At 51.8% G+C, this 18,053-nt stretch overlaps 8 protein-coding genes across 8 annotated transcripts; 6 read left to right on the forward strand and 2 right to left on the reverse strand.

The window, feature by feature from the left end:
- Positions 1-133: 133 nt before the first annotated feature.
- K489DRAFT_401812 (clathrin light chain) lies at positions 134-1,052 on the forward strand (the record flags this gene model as incomplete). The annotated part of the gene is made up of 2 exons (XM_033607034.1): positions 134-290; positions 346-1,052. The coding sequence occupies exons 1-2, from the start codon at positions 251-253 to the stop codon at positions 1,050-1,052; spliced, it is 747 nt and encodes a 248-aa protein (XP_033459049.1). The 5' UTR covers positions 134-250.
- Positions 1,053-1,716: 664 nt separating this feature from the next.
- Positions 1,717-4,148, forward strand: K489DRAFT_320171 (ATP-binding cassette permease; the record flags this gene model as incomplete). The annotated part of the gene is made up of 2 exons (XM_033601437.1): positions 1,717-3,579; positions 3,633-4,148. 2 exons carry the CDS (start codon positions 1,717-1,719, stop codon positions 4,146-4,148), a joined length of 2,379 nt encoding a protein of 792 aa, XP_033459050.1.
- Positions 4,149-4,671: 523 nt separating this feature from the next.
- Positions 4,672-5,514, forward strand: K489DRAFT_321144 (uncharacterized protein; the record flags this gene model as incomplete). Its single annotated transcript, XM_033601516.1, has 2 exons — positions 4,672-5,310; positions 5,386-5,514. The coding sequence occupies 2 exons, from the start codon at positions 4,672-4,674 to the stop codon at positions 5,512-5,514; spliced, it is 768 nt and encodes a 255-aa protein (XP_033459051.1).
- Positions 5,515-6,450: 936 nt separating this feature from the next.
- On the forward strand, positions 6,451-8,134 carry K489DRAFT_410381 (uncharacterized protein; the record flags this gene model as incomplete). The annotated part of the gene is made up of 2 exons (XM_033607704.1): positions 6,451-7,914; positions 8,108-8,134. The coding sequence occupies 2 exons, from the start codon at positions 6,451-6,453 to the stop codon at positions 8,132-8,134; spliced, it is 1,491 nt and encodes a 496-aa protein (XP_033459052.1).
- A 359-nt stretch (positions 8,135-8,493) lies between these two features.
- Positions 8,494-9,396, reverse strand: K489DRAFT_302423 (uncharacterized protein; the record flags this gene model as incomplete). Its single annotated transcript, XM_033600455.1, has 1 exon — positions 8,494-9,396. A coding segment is annotated over one exon (903 nt), but the record flags the coding sequence as incomplete, so codon positions are not given.
- Positions 9,397-10,010: 614 nt separating this feature from the next.
- Positions 10,011-11,414, forward strand: K489DRAFT_320126 (terpenoid cyclases/Protein prenyltransferase; the record flags this gene model as incomplete). The annotated part of the gene is made up of 2 exons (XM_033601433.1): positions 10,011-10,825; positions 10,874-11,414. The coding sequence occupies 2 exons, from the start codon at positions 10,011-10,013 to the stop codon at positions 11,412-11,414; spliced, it is 1,356 nt and encodes a 451-aa protein (XP_033459054.1).
- A 1,423-nt stretch (positions 11,415-12,837) lies between these two features.
- K489DRAFT_370905 (NAD(P)-binding protein) lies at positions 12,838-13,971 on the forward strand (the record flags this gene model as incomplete). The annotated part of the gene is made up of 1 exon (XM_033603196.1): positions 12,838-13,971. The coding sequence occupies one exon, from the start codon at positions 12,838-12,840 to the stop codon at positions 13,969-13,971; it is 1,134 nt and encodes a 377-aa protein (XP_033459055.1).
- A 116-nt stretch (positions 13,972-14,087) lies between these two features.
- K489DRAFT_431904 (TBC-domain-containing protein) lies at positions 14,088-17,898 on the reverse strand. Its single transcript, XM_033608464.1, has 2 exons — positions 16,571-17,898; positions 14,088-16,518 (listed from the first exon to the last, which is right to left on the reverse strand). Exons 1-2 carry the CDS (start codon positions 17,758-17,760, stop codon positions 14,349-14,351), a joined length of 3,360 nt encoding a protein of 1,119 aa, XP_033459056.1. The 5' UTR covers positions 17,761-17,898; the 3' UTR covers positions 14,088-14,348.
- Positions 17,899-18,053: the final 155 nt, after the last annotated feature.

Raw genomic sequence — 18,053 nt, forward strand, 5'->3', positions numbered from 1 at the left:
TGCTTCTTTTTCCGATGACAACGGAGGTGCGGCTTATTAATACTAGGTATGTTGTTTATATGTGTGGTGCACTCGCGTTTCGTCAAGGAAGGTATGCCGAACTTTACAGACACGTCAATCCAGCTTGCATGTTCAGGCATGTCTGAGGGTTCATGAAGCATTCTACATATTGCCCGCACAACAAATAGACCTTTTCGCCGACCACAACTTCTGGATTTCACAATATTGCGCGACGAGATCAATCACAATCATGGCCGACCGATTCCCTTCATTAGACGACTTCGACGCTGGTATGATCGCAGCAATTGACATCAGCGCATGTGCCGTCCACTGATCGTAACACAGGTCAAACATCAGCCCCAGGCACATCAGCAAACGCTGTCGACTCAGATGCTCCTTCCGACTTCCTCGCACGTGAACGCGCTGCATTGGGCGACGATGCACAACAATTCGCCAGCTCCACAGACGCAAACCTCGCTTCAGTCGCTGACGCCGACGATGACGATGATGACCTCCTGGGTGCAGGCGCAAGCAGCGGAGCCAATGCAATGGGCGATTTCGAGTCATCATTTCCCGCGATAGACACAGCCAATGAGGCTGTCGCTCCTGGAGGCACAATCACAGGCTCCACCCTCCCATACCGTGCGCCCGATGCTTCCACATACCAAGACACTTACGAAGAGGAACCCGAGGTACTGCGAGCGTGGCGCGAACGACGCGATCTCCAGATCCAGCACCGTGACGAGGTCTCAGCGTCAAAGAAGGCTGAGACTGTCAAGGCGGCTCAGGAGGCCATTGATGAATTCTACGAGAACTACAACAACCGCAAGGACAAGCAGATTGCACAGACCCGGAAAGAGGCCGAAGAGTTCTTGAAGAACCGTGAAGATACGACGAGCGGAGGCACAAGTTGGGAGCGGAGCGCGAAGCTAGTCGACCTGAGCGGGAAGGGGACAGCGGGTGGTGCAGCAGGAAGTGGCAAGGCCAAGATGCGGGAGATTCTATTGAGCTTACGAAAGGATGAGAAGGCTCCTGGTGCTACCGGTTACTAGGAAGTGTTGATATAATGATAGTGTTCATGAAAATATCTAAAACCTTCGCTTTGTACAGTGACGCAAATGGTGTGAACATGCCAGATGATGAGCTTATTCCGGTGTCTTAGGAGTATGTCATCGTTGGGAATGATTGTCAAGTTCGGATCTTTTATTAACAGACATCATTGTAACCATGGCAAGGTCCGTCTGTAATCAGTCGACACGTGAAAATTGGCTAATGGCACAGTGGCTGATGTTTCCATACGTGGTTGAGACGATGAAACGTGGGTGATTCAAGCTTTCCCTTCCCGTGCCTGCCGAGGCGAGCCCTTCTTCTAATGAAAGTTGACCTGCATGCATCATCGAATCCCTAGTATTGTTCCAGCTGACGTACAGTACCGGAGCTTGTCACCTTTCGGCTTTTATCGCAACACCTTCTTTCGTAAACTCCCGACAACGAAAGGACATCTCTGGAGCCGAGTTCTTATAACATTCGATCATTGACCGCGCGTTTCAACCATCGAGACGAACGATCTGTGCATCTCGCTCCTTTGGTTTACTCAAACAGCGATCTCGGACGGGTCCTACAATGATATCTCGGAGCTCATAAGTGTTCAGACACGCTTCCACGCGGCATTTCCTTCACTACTCACTTTTCACCATGGCATTACGTGCACCCAGCATGGTTGCGCAGCGCGCGCGGACCGACTTAGCCGGTGCATTGTTGGTCTCTATACATAAACTTGCACAGACACCAAAATCTAGAGCCTTTTGTACAACACAGAATTCATCACGGGCAACTGATGGTGCACAGTCGACAAGTATTGTGCATCGCCTTCAATCTCATTCAATCCACCGTCGTACGGTAGTCACGCCATCGGCCTTCGGCACTCAGAACACGCGCTCATCTCGCATACTGCAGTATAGCCGGGGTCTTCACAACTCCCCTGCAAAGCGTGAAGTTGCCGCTCCACCACAAACCACGCAGGAAGTCCCTTATCGAGCCAGTCTCCGGAAATCCAGCGATCCCGCTGATGAGGATGTAGAGGAGGATGAGTCCCAGGTATTCAAAAAGTCGGAAAGAGCAGAGCGGGCGTCTCAGATCAATCTGAGTGCAAAGTTGTCAAGTCCTGACAAAGATGGAAAGGACAAGAACAGCGGGGGCTGGCGCGAGATTGCGCGATTACTAAAGATTGCGGCTCCTGAGATCCGAACATTGGGTCTAGCATTCGTCTTCTTGCTCGTTGGCAGCAGTATCTCAATGACTGTGCCTTTTAGCATCGGAAAGATCCTAGACGCCGCGACAAAAGAAGATGGAACTCTCCTGGGCCTGCAGACTGAGCAATTTTTCATCGCTCTGAGCGCTCTCCTTGCGATTGGTGCTTCTGCCAACTATGGTCGCATCATTCTGCTCAGGATAGTAGGTGAACGGATCGTCACTAAACTCAGAAGTCAACTGTTCCGCCGGACTTTCGTTCAAAATGCTGAGTTCTTTGACGCAAACCGAGTCGGTGATCTTATCAGCAGACTGGGTAGCGACACAATCATTGTCGGCAAGAGTATCACCCAGAACGTCTCGGATGGTCTTCGATCCTTGGTCTCAGCAGTCGCTGGATTTACGCTCATGACCTACGTCAGCGTCAAGCTGACCAGTATCCTTCTCATTGCTTTCCCGCCTGTCGCTCTCGGAGCTTTCCTCTACGGTCGCGCCATTAGAAACCTTAGCAGAAAAATCCAGAAGAATCTTGGTACTCTCACCAAAATTGCGGAAGAACGGCTGGGCAATGTCAGGACGAGTCAGGCCTTTGCTGGTGAGCTGCAAGAAGTCCACCGATACAACAATCAGACCCGAAAGATCTTCGGACTTGGCAAGACGGAAGCTTTCATTTCAGCCTCCTTCTTCTCAGCGACTGGATTTATGGGTAACATGACATTCCTTGCTGTCCTGTATGTTGGTGGCGGTATGGTACGATCTGGCGCCATCAGTGTCGGTGATCTTACGACCTTCCTCATGTACACGGGGTATGCCGGCAGTAGTCTGTTTGGTCTATCCAGCTTCTATTCCGAGCTCATGAAGGGTGTGGGTGCTGCCAGCAGACTCTTTGAACTTCAAGACCGAAACCCGACAATCAGCCCGACCAAGGGTGATCCAGTGCCGAGCGCGCGCGGCCCGATCGAGTTCAAGAACGTGGCTTTTTCGTACCCAACGCGTCCTGCAGTACAAATTTTCTCGAACCTCAACTTCACGATCCCCCAAGGCAGCAACGTGGCGATTGTGGCTCCCTCCGGAGCTGGCAAATCCACTGTGGCTAGCTTGTTGTTGCGTTTCTACGACCCGACTTCTGGCACAATCACGATTGGTGGCAAGAATATCAGCGAGATGAACGCGAAGCAATTGCGAAGAAAGATTGGATATGTCGGACAAGAACCCGTGCTGTTCTCCGGTACCATTGCCGAAAACATCGCTTATGGTCGACCCATGGCTTCCCGAAGCCAGATTGTCGCAGCTGCTCGACAGGCCAACTGTCAATTCATTAGTGACTTCGTGAGTGGCTCAATATTATTGTTCATCACATTGCAATGCTGACTTCGTTATAGCCTGATGGTCTAGAGACTTTCGTCGGTGCTCGTGGCGCACAATTATCTGGTGGACAGAAGCAAAGAATCGCCATTGCACGCGCGCTTCTCAAGAACCCCGATATTCTCATCTTGGATGAAGCTACTTCGGCGCTTGATGCGGAATCTGAGACACTCGTCAACCAGGCTCTCCAGAACCTGCTTGAAGGCAGCAACACGACCATCTCCATTGCTCACCGTCTAAGCACAATTCAACGCAGCGACACCATCGTATGCCTCGGTGCCGATGGCCAGGTGGCTCAAGTCGGACCTTACTCCGAACTTTCCAAGGATAAGAACGGCGCATTTGCGACCTTGATGGAGTTTCAAATCAGCAGCGGACAACTACCCGTTAAGAAGCAGTCGACTGAAGAAGTCAGTGAGGAATTGACGGAAGAGGAGCGGCGATTACAAAAGCTCGGAGAGTCGTCGCCAGCAGATGGCGAGTCGGCCGTAGAGCAAGAGGCCGTCGATGTGCCAGCCAAGGAGGACAAATGAACACCAGCCAAGGGGAAGAAATAGACGTCGTTGACATCGGTTTAGAGCGGCGTTTGCGCGATGATGGTTTGCGATTGGGAGTGGGTAGTCAGCCTGGCAGTGTCGCAGGTCACATGTGCACGGTGTAATACGGTCAAAAAATTTGCAAGACGTCTCAACTCTATAGATTTCATTTGACGCGTTATTCCTGTTCACTGTTCATTTTCCTGCTTCTCTTTAACAAACCCTATCCTGAACATGACTTCAGCATTTGATCAAAACCAAAGAAAACTGCAGCTCACAACGTTATGACGTGCACTTGAAAGTCTCAGATTTAATTCGACGAACAGTTCGTCTAGATTTAACGTTCGTCGAGGCGATGACCTGGATGTCCACCTGGACGCAACGCTAAGAGCAGCGCGCTTCTGGACAGTAGATCGTACAACATTGTTTGATTTGAACCATACTACAAAGACTTTGAGCACTGCTCACACCCGTGTCGAGGCCAGTAAATACGACAGAAGCAAGCAAGCCAGAAATCGCAATGTCGACTCCACAAGACTCCGTCAATGACGAATGGATGCACGTTTCAAGAGGTCGTGGCAAGCGCGCATCAGCACGACCACCTATCCTCAATAGCTTCCCAGCCATCTCTAAAGATCTGAAGATTGCCACGATTCGCAAAGATCACGACCGCAAACTCAAGGCATGGAGGAGTAGCACCTGCCGACAAACATTGCAGCGAGTCTTTAAAACTCTGAGGCCTGATGCTGGTTGGCAAGTGCAAAATGCAATTTGCCTTGCTATGGGAAGTCTTAGTCGAGACAATCTGGAGTGTCGACGACGGAGCATGTGGCAGATGGCCGTCTTCGTAGATATCATCAGCTTGCTTGAAGAAGACACCCAGAATACTATTGAAGCGGCACTACAAGATCCTGCTTTCACGGATCTCGATCGTGACTTTTTCCGCGAGTTAGGAATGTCTGATCTTCCCCTTGTCTTGAACACGACTAGGAAACCAGGTCTCGGACCAGCACAGACTCAGTGCGGCGAGAACTCATTCATCCTCGAGCTCTTTATGGATATGGAAACACAGGGCATCAGAGAGCTCGTGGAGGCGGACGTTGAGGTATACATCGGCTCATCTTTGCAATCCAGGATTGATCGCGCCGGGACGACACACGTGAAGGGCCCAAAGGCCAACAGAAGTTTACCCAGCCATGATCCGGCTACCAATTCTGGGCTTGATGATATCGAGGAACAGAACAAATTAGCGTTGGCCTTTGAGCGAAGATATCAAATGCATAGATTTCCGACATTCGTTGAGGATCCTAACATCTTCGAAGGGCTCTGCATTTTTACCAAGAAACGCGATGAGGATACCTGAAGAGGATTCACTCGATCTTCCTTCGAGGAGTTTCTCGAGCCAGCGAATCGGCCTCGGAGACTGGACAGAGACTACGTGCAACCCGTTGGACGTCCGCGTACTACTCTCGTGGATTGTGTAAGCAAACCACCGAGGCGAAGATCGCTTCATACATAACATCTGCGCTCAATTCGAGCCATCCGACTTGACCACCATGAAGCCCGAGAGATGCTAGAAAATTTTATTTTCATTTGGGGGTGCATCACCTGTGCGTAGTGCTGGTTGACCCCTAGGGTTACGAAACTTACGGAGCCAAACACCGAATCTTGATAGAGACGATCCAATCACCAAGATAAATTGAGTATCAAAGGTGTCTGCTTCATGGCGAGGACAACACTTCTTCATATATGGACTGACTTACTTTGAGGAAGGGAATTCAATCAAGAAAGGTCAAGACTGTGTATTTTGTTTGTCGCAGTCGTTTTGGCTTCGTTCGGAGCCACGCGGTGCACTGGGGACGGCTGTGACTCAATGTTTGATGTATATATCAAACAAGATCTGACGATTGGCCTTCAGACTCCTCGAGGGCTCTCTGGCTGCATAATGCTGTATTTCAATGACCAACGTTTGTTGATCATACTGTCCCGCGTCGACATCAAGTTTCGCCTGGTAGTCCTGGAGATGTCATGATAGCGGCCCGTGCGAAGCGCGGGGCCAGTCGGCGGGCGCAGTAGTAGGCGCTTGGTAGACGGAATGGCGGGCACGATTCGAGAACATTCAGTCGGAATAGCTGACGGCATGCAACTCGTACAATGAATGCAGGAAAAGAGCAAAGCGCTTCCCCCCGTACAATTCCAATAGACTCTCGGCTTGAATTCTCTTCCTGATTTACGAGTAAAAGATTTCAACAGATTGACACTGTTTGACAACCCAGGTCAGCGGAGCAAGTCTGCAATCATGTCCGGCTTTAGCTACAGTAAGTGGGACAATCTCGAGTTGAGCGACGACAGCGACATCGAAGTCCACCCAAACGTCGACAAGAAGTCTTTCATCAGAGCCAAGCAGAATCAAATCCACCAACAGCGCATCGAGCGCAAGCACCGCATCGAGACGTTAAAGTATGAGAGAACCATCAACAACGGTCTCCTCTCGCGTATCGACGCTCTCTTGAAGGCGCTAGAGAGCCATCGTGCCGCGATCGAAGGCAAGACCGATGCTTCGGATATCGATGGAGTGGTTTTCGAATCTTTGATGGATGTCACTAGCGACGCCGGTCTAGGCGCGGACCAGCCGCTTGGTGCACCGCCCGGCGTACACTCGAAAGAGCAGCAACCTTCGTACAGTCAAATGATGGGCGCACTTGTGGATCAAGTGAAATCCGAGGTGGAGAAGGCAAAGCCCGAGGTCTCTGCGCGTTACGCTTCGTTTGTGAAAGAAATTCAAAGCCACGACACCAAGGTCAAGGATCTTCAGAAAGAGCTTGAGACAGAATTGACGAGCTTGGAGAATGAGGAGAAGACCAAGATTACGAGTGATTCTATTCGGGAAGGCTTCAATAGTTCGCACGTCGCGAAATCAAGCGGGAGCACAAAGCCAGCTGAGCCGGAGCTGCTGAACCCGGCACGACCGAGCACAACTGTGCCGTTGCAAATCGGAGGTCCCGGGGATTCGAGCAGCGCTGACGAGGAACTTGACGAAGATGATATCAAGGCGTCGCCACTTGCGAAGAAATTTGGTCAGATCAAGTTTGGCGACTATCGCACTAGCTTGCAGTTCATTGGTCAATATCCGCAAATCGTGTCGGAAAAGGAGACAGATGGTCTACTCGCCGAAGCCTTTGATGCGCAAAAAGGCAAACAACATGAAGAGTACGCCCGCCAATGTGTTCACCAAGCTTTGCTTCTGCAATACTGCCGTCAACTCGGAAAAGATGGCGTGGGTCTCTTCTTCCAGCGGGTCCAGACGCGAGGCCATAAAGCACAACAGTTGTTCTTGGACGATGTGAACTCGACCTACGCCCGCATCCGCGAACGCTGCGCTGAGTTGGACAAGTTGGCTGAAGAGAGTGGCGGCGACCGCGAACAAATCCAATTGCATGCAGTCGACCCCGATACCAAGATCAATGTGGTGACTCCGCGTCCGCTCGATCAGTGTGAGAGCGAGGAGGAACGTGCCAGCCGTCAAATCTATGAGTCATTCAGACCTGATCTTCAGACGGCTATTGCCAGCGGAGAGATTGACAAGATCAATGTGGTCCTGGGGAAGATGAGCGTGGAAGATGCCGAGCGTGTGGTCGAGCAGCTTGGCGAAGGTGGCATGATCAGTTTGTCTTCGGACGGCGTGATTGATGCCACGACGGAGGAAGGTCAGGAGGCGATCAAAGAGATTGAGCGTACCAGACAATTACCGGGCGATCGCGAAGTAGGCGCAGCAGCTGAGGATGAGAAGCCTGGTGATCCGGGCATGGATTAGAGACATTCAATTCCTGTAAGAATGAACTTGCTCTGCTTTGAAACGAATCCTCGTTTCCGTGAACGTCTTCTCGATTCGACGAAGGATGCTTCGTTCTTTCTGTAAGTGCCATCTTCTTGCATATACTGAAGCAGCGTTACAGGAGAACAATGTTTTGAGGGCTAAGTAGGCGCGAAAAGTATTTCACCCAAAAGAGTCGGATGGTGTGTGATGCAGAACACTACCCGCATCGCTAGGTAAACTCCATGAGCTACTTTCGGGGCCTGGTTGAGTCTGTGTAGGCCAACGTCCACGATGCGAGATCGGTGATCGCTGTATCACCGAGCCAATAGTCTCCTGGCTTGCACTGCTATCAGTCATGTAGACGGTTTCCGTTCGAGAACGTGACTCTCGAGCAGTCACTGGAGTCAGGGTGCGTGAGACGGGTGTTCGTGGCACTGCTAGTGGAACCTGCAGCAGGTCAATTTCCACAGCATGGATCGACGAGTCATCGCCAGTAGCATTCACTTCCAGCAGTGGGGTTTGATCAGACTGTTTCCTGATCTCGTGCACAATCTCAGGGGCTAGACCGGTCATGCCCGAGAGTAGGCGCGCAAAGGTTGTCATTAATTGATCAAAGTCGTGGTCAGGTATTGGCTTTCCACAAAAGCGTGCCCTCTCGTATTGCGCCAGAAAAATATCTCCAATAGATAAGGGTTGGATCAGACCGAGAAAGGATAGTTGAATAAGGTACTCGCGCAGAGCTGCGTTGCGCGGTCTCCGCAAGACGTTCACCACCAACGGATCCACAACTAGCCTTTGAGTTTGGAGAGTGCTGTCGTAGTCCGCAGGCGGCGCCAGCGAAACCGCTCGCGCTTCGATGATGTGAGGCATCTCAGCAATTACCTTTGCAAATTGCACATGAGGATTCTTGTTTGTTTGCCGTGTGCTCGGCGAAGACCAGCCGTCGTGCTGGATGTTGCCCCATGGAGGATTCAAGGGATAGACAACCACATACTGTCCAATTGGTTGGCTAGCATGGTTCAATATAGGTCCATCTGCTGACCAAAAGCCATCGTGTTCCGCTGCCAATACCTCGCCATCAATGTCCCTCGGCCGACTCTCCCATGCCACAATGGCGCTCTTCTCCAGCTCCTTCACTATCATCTTCCGTACTTTCTTATTGACCTCTCCATCTTCAATCGGCACATATGCTTTGCCCACGGCAGCCAGGGTCGATCTATTAGTGTAAATCCTGCTGCTGTAGATGATGATGGCGAAGATGAAGGTCAAGATGTAGGTGCCTCCGATCATGAATACATATTGCCAGGCGCGGACTTGAAACGCGCTGTAGATGAGCGATATTGGCGTGGCTGATAGCACTACCAGTAACAATAGATACAGGATAGTGTAGGTGAAACTGTAGAAGATGCGAAAGATCGGTAGTCGGAGGGGCAGCATGCGGCTGCCATGTCTTCGGAGCGCCATGTTTCTGCCGATCTCTCTACGTCACATATGTCGGCGGAGTAAGAATGAGTATTTGACGCATGATCTCGGCGTGTTGATTCGGTCCAGCAGTGTGTTCCTCTGTCGTCTCATTGTCGTTGCGAACGTCATTCACAGGGCTGCAGTCGCGTCGAATAGTCGTAGATCAATAATAAACCGTTTGGAAGTTCGTCACTGCAGGAACGCTAGTGACGCACTACGACAACCCACCATTCAAGTATCACAGAGTATAACTTTCATCTTCCCATAATGCAATCACGATATTGACAAACTTTCTCTTTGCTGCTAGTGTGATCATTGGCATTGACCACATCCTAGAAAATTTGGACCTCCGAGCCGCAGTTTCCTGCGTATCGATGTGGTCAAGCCCTTTTGGACGGACGTTGAGCTGATCGTGTGTCCCGCAGTGGAAAAGGACTTCGCGAACCACGTTCATGCGCCCTCGGTCGGTGCATGTAAGAAAGCGCAAGAAATTTGTATTTGCTCGCAGTGTCATGACGGAGCCAACCGATCGTATCGAGCGTGATGTTGATCAATCTCTGGATGGAATCGTAGACGAAATGAAGCTGACAGAGATCAACTCCGGTGCTAATGGCGAAAATGACGAGGATTTCGAAGACATCGACGGGCTTGTAAACCCTCTGCAGACGATTCCTCCGTGGCTCGAGGATACACAACCTTTCATCCGTGACGATTTAATTACGTCTAGTTCGATTGCGGAAGAGAAAGTCAGAGACGACTGCGTTGCTCTACTTCTAGGAGAAGCACATCTTGACCTGCCGCTCAACAGCCATGGTTTACTTCAACTCCGTCGCCTGGATCACATCAGGTTCCTTCACAGTAATCTTGGCAGACTACCGGCACCTTATGTTGCGCTGGACGCCAGTCGACCGTGGATGTTTTATTGGGTCCTTGCTGGATTGTCTTTTCTCGGAGAGGAGATAGAGACGAAATATAAACAACGATTGATCGAAAGCCTCCAGCCACTACAAAACAAAGTTGGTGGATTTGGTAGCGGCCATGGTCAGCTCAGTCATATCGCTAGCACGTATGCTAGTCTTCTTGCCCTCGCTTGTGTGGACGGCCTAGATATGGTCGACAGGAAATCCATGTGGCATTTTCTTGGTAGCATCAAGCATTCCAATGGCGGGTTTTCCATGGCGGTCGGCGCCGAACAGGACGTTCGAGGTGCTTACTGTGCCATGACAGCGATCGTACTACTCAACCTTCCTCTCGAACTACCTCCCGACGCTCCTGCACGTGCAAAAGGCCTGCAGACTTTCACCGATGGACTGGGCGAGTGGGTTGGACGTTGTCAGACCTACGAAGGAGGCATAGCTGGAGCGCCTACCAATGAGGCTCATGGCGCATATGCGTTCTGCGCATTGGCATGCTTGAGTCTCCTCAACGCTCCGTCCATCAGTATACCGAAATATCTTGATGTGCCTGCGCTGATCTCATGGCTAGCGGGGTCTCAGACAAGTCCAGAGGGGGGGTTTCAGGGTCGGACGAACAAACTCGTGGATGCGTGCTACAGCCACTGGAGTGGCTCTTGCTGGGCACTCCTGCACGCCGCACTCGGCGGTTCTCGGTTGCTTGATATCTGGAACCGAGAAGCGCAAATTCGATATCTCCTCTGCTGCTGTCAAGAGACCGGCAAACGTGGTGGCATGAGAGATAAACCTTCTGCTCGCGCGGACGCATATCACACTTGCTATTCCCTCTCTGGGTTGAGCGCTGCTCAACATCACTACACATACGACCGAGACGGTCCAACAGTCGATACTTCGACGGGCAGATTGACGGCAGCTTTCAATTGGCGTGCGAATAATGCTACTGCCGAAGAGAAGCAGGCTTGGGGATACGACCAGGGAGATGTAGTCAATTTTGTGCACCCCGTCTTTGTCCTGTCCATGGATGTGGTCGGCCCGCTAAAGACGAAGTTCGATTCCGCTACGTTTTGAGGAGCTTCACGTTCTTATGCCAGTGACGAGACCAGGACTCCTGAATCAAGATCCTGAGCCGCTGGTCAGATGCATGGACTACAAACATGGGTAGCCTAGCAGACATAGCGGTCAACTTCCATATGTCCAATATGCGAATGATAGTATTCATGCCTGCACACAGTGTGCAGCACATCAAAGTTTTTAAACCTCGACCCTCTCACGGGCAAGGCGAAAGGTAGATCCTCGGAGTTGCTCACTTCGCACTCAAGACCATGGCATCGCACGGGCAAACACTTATGAAAATGAGGATCCCGAGGCTCTGTGCGGCGACGGTCGCCTCGATCAAGGCATGTTGAACCATCTGCTGACCAAAACCCATCATTTTCAATGAAATGCATTCGCTTCGGGAACATCATGATGATCCAAACTTCACCTGGCAACGCCGGTGCCGATGCGATTTACGGAGCTGATGTCAGACATCAAGCAGAAGAGCTTCGCCGTTCCCTGGCAGAAGCAGAAGTGTTGGCGCTGCGACAATTTGATGGTCATTGAAAGCGAGACAGTCGCTCTGCAGACAACCCGTATGTCGAGTCCGTGTCGTCCTGCCGAGCATAGCAGCGAACCTGCCTTACAATCACGGCGATAACATGAGAGGCATCGAGACGGCAGCACCATACTCTGAGCAGGCAATGAGGTCGCTACGAGTGCTTCAATCACCCACCACGAATCTGAACATCGATTATGGGCGTAGCGTTTTAAACAGATGATGGTGATGGACTGCACCTACCACAATGGTCATTCCGTACTGTTAGACGGTTCGGGATGGAATGCTATGTAGTTCGCGACTACGAAAAGATCTGATAGATGTCAAATGCATTCATTTCAACCACAACGCAAAGCTGAGAGTCGACAAAGGTGTAATTTATGCGTTCGCGGCGAGGGCAATGTTTTCATAATTAAGAGGCGTATTGGAGCAGGAGCCAGGATAGTTTGGGTTGCGCTGGCGGTAACAAGAGAACATCGAGCGAGTTCTGAGGCATTCATACTATTGACTCAGGATTTAAGACACGAGGAAGCTGCACTTCAGGGCTATAAACGTGCGTGAGGCTCTGTTTACGTAGTCGCTTTCACTACAGAGATCATGTCGCCCGTCAACACAGTAATGAGCTCCAGGGCTCTCTCCCCTTTGTTGTTGACTCGTCGCTCGACCCTGGAGGTGCTAGAGAGCTTGTGCAGCACGCTTTCCCCAGATTTCTTAAATTTGACTTTGGTGGCGGGCAGCATACCTCTGCTGTACCTGGAGCTCGTGACTCGCAGCGAATGAGTCGCGAATGCAGGTGATTCTCATATATACTGATGCGCCACATCGTGCTCAAGTGGGCTTGAAGCCGCTTTCAAGCACATCGATCATCCGACCAATTCACCCCGTCAATCTGCAAATATGCCCTTCCACAATGGCTGGTTACCTCGTGAGGGCTTCCACGGCGATGTCGTCGGCCGAATCTTGAACCGGACTGCTTTCAACCCTGTCCTCACTCTCGCTGTCCTCCTCGCAGCCAAATATACCAAGCAGGGTGGAGAGCTTGCAGCGGAGCACAAGCTCGCATTGACATGGATTCGACGATTCTTCTACTATGGCGCATGGCGATGGGCGACCACATTCCTTGACAATGGCGTCCTGAACAACTGGAAGAAGGACGAATATGACTGGAAGAAAGAGATTGTGATTGTGACTGGTGGTGCGGGCGGTATCGGTGGCAAGGTCGTCACGTTGCTCGCGGAGCGCGGCATCAAGGTCGTGGTCCTGGATGTCATTCCTATGACCTATGAGGCTCCCGCCAATGTCCGCTACTACAAGTGCGACATCACCTCTATTGAGACGATCGCCAAGGTCGCGACACAGATCCGCGCCGAGGTCGGTGAGCCCACCATCCTCATCAACAATGCCGGTGTCGCGCGCGGCAAGAGCATTCTTGACTCAACAGAGAAGGATGTGCGCTTCACATTCGAGGTCAACACCATGGCCCACTACTGGCTCGCGAAGGAGTTCCTACCTTCGATGGTGAAGAACGACCACGGAATGATCGTGACCGTCGCGTCCGTCGCGGCCTATATCACTGTTCCCAACATGGTCGACTACGCCTCATCCAAGGCCGCCGCACACTCCTTCCATGAGGGTCTCACAGCTGAGCTCAAGACCCGATACAACGCGCCGAAGGTCCGCACGGTGATCGTCAACCAGGGCTACACCAAGACCCCACTGTTCCAAGGCTACAACAACGATGCCGGCTTCTTGATGCCATCGCTGGAGCCCGAGACTGTGGCCGAAGCTATTGTTAAGAAGGTTCTGAGTGGCACTGCTGGACAGGTACTCGTGCCGGAGTTCGCCACCACGCTGCCTTTTATTCGCACTTACCCGCACTGGATGCAGGTAGGCATGAGAGCGCGTGGCGAGAACATCATGACAAAGTGGAACGGCCGACAAGTCATCGACGTTGAGAAGTGGAAGAGTGGCGCAGAGAAGACTGCTGAGAAGGTCAAGGAGACAGTTCAGGAGGGTGTCGAGTCCGCGTAAGTGCATTAATTACTGGATTGGCCACATCGCGCAGCTTACTGACATCGTGACCCTTCAGATCGACTGTGCTCGTTGGTCACCAAGATGCCAAATGAATGACTCGGAATGTAGAATATAGTGCGACATAACGAACCAGAATACCCCCATGTATTGCCAGACGAAGTATTTGGCCACTGTATTTGCACTTTCATAATTCATGGGATCTTGTTGAGTCGATGTCACGGACAAAACAGGACTATTACAGTGAACAGCGACAATGGTCCATTCCAGGGAAATAGCACGATCGAGCTTTCTGGTCTGAACAGGGGCATCAACGGCCGTGTCGCTCGGCATTCGTACAAGCTGTCCAGGACTATGAAGAAAAACATCCCATTCCATCATCGCTCAAACATGGTACTCTTCTCCACCTCACTACTCGTGCTCCTAATGCTCGCTGCAGAACTCGCACTCGGCTCGGCCACGAGCGGTTTGTCCAGTAGGGTCGGCGATCCCTGCGCCTCGGATTTCGTCGCTGCGCCAGCATCGGCTTCTGCGCCCTCGAGAAGATCCCTTCCATGGTCATCATCATCATCGTCATCGTCTTCTGTGCCGCGAGTGACGGCGCCGCGATCAAGCTCCCGTTGGGCTTCCTCCATTCGGCGGCGAACTTCCGCGGCGACGCGCATTCCGTCCGTGACGATGTTATCGAGCATACCCCGTAGTCCTTTGCCTGGTGCGACCACGCCTGCGGAAGACGGGCCTGGGCTGATGGCGCCTGATGAGCCGGTGCCGCCTGCTGAGAGGTTTGAGCGCGGAGCTGCAGCGCCGCTGTGGATGCTCAGGAAAGAAGGTGACGTCAAAGTGGTTGAAGGTAAGGGTGCATCGGCCAGGTGGAAGCTGTTAGCAAATCCAGAGTCGAAGAACGCCTCGAGTGTTTCGTCGGCCAGGACGAGCATGCGGAAGGTTGGTAACGTTATATGCACGGATCTTGAGGGATCCAGGGCTGCGTTGTGTGACGCATGCTTTGGCCTCGAGGTTTGGCCAAATGAATTAGTAGAGGGGCGCGATAGCAACGAGTCGTCCTTAGCTGAAGGGGTCTGTGTAGGTTCTTCAGCCTCAGCAGGAGTCTCGGATTCCGCGGCTTGCGCCTTTTCTTCGCTCAGATCCAGCAAGTCGTCCATTGGTGCGTCCGCCGCAGCCTCATTCGCAGCACCTTCTTGGTCGGGATCTGCGTACTCAAAACAACGTCGTATGAATGCCGACACTGCCGACAAGAATAGCTCATCTTTGCTCTCTCGTGGAATCGGAATGCCGTCAGGTCCGATCACCTCCGGGGCGGTTGAAGTAGGGGTCATGTTTCCCAGGATGCCCCTGCGCGAAAGAAAGAGTAACGCTTCGGACATACGTAGGATTCCCTCCCTGTCGACCCTTCCATCCTTGTCATCATCATAAAGTTCGAAAAAGTATGCGATGCTGCTCATGATGTCGCGGTCTCCTTTGATAGGAGCAAGACCAGCAACCACATTTTGCAGACTCAAAGTGAAACTGCCTTCAGGAAGCCACTTCATGAAAAGTCGCTGGAGGAATTCGTGGTCAGCAGGCTCCGGGCCGAGGCCCCACGGTGAAGAAGACGCTGCTTTAGCACGCAGGGTATTGCTAAAGTAGTTGTTTGCCGACTTGTCATTGGCAACAGAGCTCGGTGAATCTGTGACTGCCCATTTAGTGATGCCTGCGAGAAATTCTCGGAATGCATCATAGTCCATCTGTGACGCGCTTGGTCCTAGGGCCACTCTCCCCATTTCAGGTGCGTTGTTCGGCACATTTGTTACAAGCTCGGACATCCTGCTTCGGGCAGCTTTTAGCTTGCGTTCCTTTTCGGATTGGATTACTTCCGACCGTTGCTGTCGCTCGTAGAGTATCGTGTAGAATCGGTCATAGAGGAAACCAAGGTCGTTCTGAGACAGCTTCTTGCTCTCGGGACCAAGATTACGGATAGATGTGCGCTTTGCGAAAGACTCGATGTTTTCAAGCACTGCCGGTTTGTGCTTTTGGCGCTGTTCCGTAACAGTATGCTGAGTGATGCCCTCAAATTCCTTGAACGCAACAACCATGAGCGCTTGAAAATTGGTAATCGCGCGGTGCTTCGGATTCTCAGACTTGGGATGCGCGGATTCGCCGAGCCGGGCGAAGTATGATTTCAGTACTGAAATGAATGTACCGTCGTCCGTTGCGTCCAGAAGCTCCTCGCCATTGATACGCAAGATCGCCAATCCGACTTGGAATAAGACTTTCGAGCCTTCGAGGAAGAAAACGTCGAGTACCCGAAAAGCGAATATCAGTGGCATGCTGTTGATGTACAGGGACAGGAACCAAGGGAGTGAGACTACGGATAATTGTATGTCGTTTTTGACCAAGTGGTCCCAGATAATGGGCATGGTCTTCTCTACGAGACTCTCGAACACACGCTGGTCGAGCAAAGTGCCGTACATAGTTGTAGAGTAGTATCCAGGAAGCAGCCTATCGCAAAGGATTGATAAGGTGTAAAAAGCTTGCGTCTCGGACAGGTATCTGCGAAGAGGTCAGCTCGCATTCCCAGCGGTAAGGGAGGGATAAGAAGTACATCAAAAGCGCGGCTGTCACGATGTTCATCGCCTGACAGTATCCGACTTCGGGATTAGTCCAGCTGTAGGCGGTCAAAACGCGACGCAGTCTGCCAATGCCTTCCTCGCTTTGAAATCCAGCATATTCGGGCAGACTCCTGTTCAAGTCTTTTTCGATCTCATCGATGGCGAGCGATCCTTGACCCTCATATTTCTCAAGCGTCTCCTGATACAGCTTTGGCCTTTGCAGACGAAGATATAGCGAACCAGAAGACAGCTCCCAGATCTCACCTCGTAGGAGGTTTGGTAGACCAACGCGAATCAACCGATGGAAGTCAGGCTGTCGTACAAGAGTTGTATTGCGACCGTGTTCCTTCATGTATTCATGCCAAAGTCGCATCTTGCTTCGGTCTCGTAGCTTCCGCGAATTTCCGGGGTATTTGAATATGCTCCCAAGTCCTGTATCTGGCGGCGTTCTAGGTGTGCCGTCCGGCTTTGTTTGAGCAGGAGTCGCATCGAATTCATCAAACAGAAAGTACTCCGAGTAGCACTCTTGCGCCACGGCGCGCATGCTATCAACTTCTTTGATTCCCTGCCTAAGTCCCCGCTTCAGCCCATCGCAGAATCGTTCGCATTGCTGTCTACTCCCTTCTAGCTGTAATGTGAGCTTTGGCGGGCTAGGCGCTCCTTGCTTCTCCTCACTGCCAGGTTCGAAACCGTTCCAGGTGGTGATTGACAGTGCAAACATGTAGCTTTGAGTTTGAAGTCTTTCGACGCGTCGGACTGCGCACAGTGGCAGAGTGAAGCCATTTCCACCCGGGCCAGTGCCGTGGGTCCTGCCCGTAAATGCGGTGCTGGCATTTGTGCTGGCAGTATTTGCAAAAGAGGTGTGCACTGTCGAGAAGCACAGGAATTGTTCGCTCAGGTGCAGTTGTCCAACATGGTGTGTACCTCTATCGCGATCCCAGTTGCCCTTGTCCCAGCTCTTCGGGCTATGCGACTTGCCAGGCGTACTATTTTTCTTCGTCGGTAAGGTCAATTCGGCAGTGATTTCGTATAGTGGGTTTTGCGTATCGGGCAGTCTGAATTGTGATCTAAACAATTGCGCCTTCGTTGGACGTCCTGCGTTGGCAGATCCTCCGAGAGGACCTGGGAGCACAGCTGGGTCGATTAGCTGTTGAGCTTTCTGCACCAGATTGGAGAGAAACATGGCCGATAAATCACTGTAAGTTGCGACCTCATGTCGCGCTGGGCGATGATACGTCAACGCGAGGCCATGTCACGAATTGCGATCAGCGCTGTTGTCGGCAAGCACTTTGGTTTGATGTGAGGGCTCGCCAGATGCATCATCGACGCTGTTGAGCTTTATCAGTTGTGCAGCCGCGGGTGCCGTAATAATGGTTCAACTGCTTCTCCCCTCCTTCAGGGTTCTTCTTGGCGCAGCCAAACCATGATCGCCCGGGCTGTCGTCATCGTCAACTGGTAGGAAACAACCACGACAGA

Source organism: Dissoconium aciculare (genome assembly GCF_010015565.1).
Source record: "Dissoconium aciculare CBS 342.82 unplaced genomic scaffold K489scaffold_7, whole genome shotgun sequence".
Lineage (NCBI taxonomy): Eukaryota > Fungi > Ascomycota > Dothideomycetes > Mycosphaerellales > Dissoconiaceae > Dissoconium > Dissoconium aciculare.

Bases quoted from the DNA above. Each gene is read 5' to 3' on its own strand.
- K489DRAFT_431904 (XM_033608464.1), bottom strand. From the start codon at position 17,760: ATGTTTCTCTCCAATCTGGTGCAGAAAGCTCAACAGCTAATCGACCCA. The intron at 16,519-16,570 runs GTACTTCTTATC...ACCTCTTCGCAG, and splicing joins GTGACAGCCGCGCTTTTGAT to ATACCTGTCCGAGACGCAAG.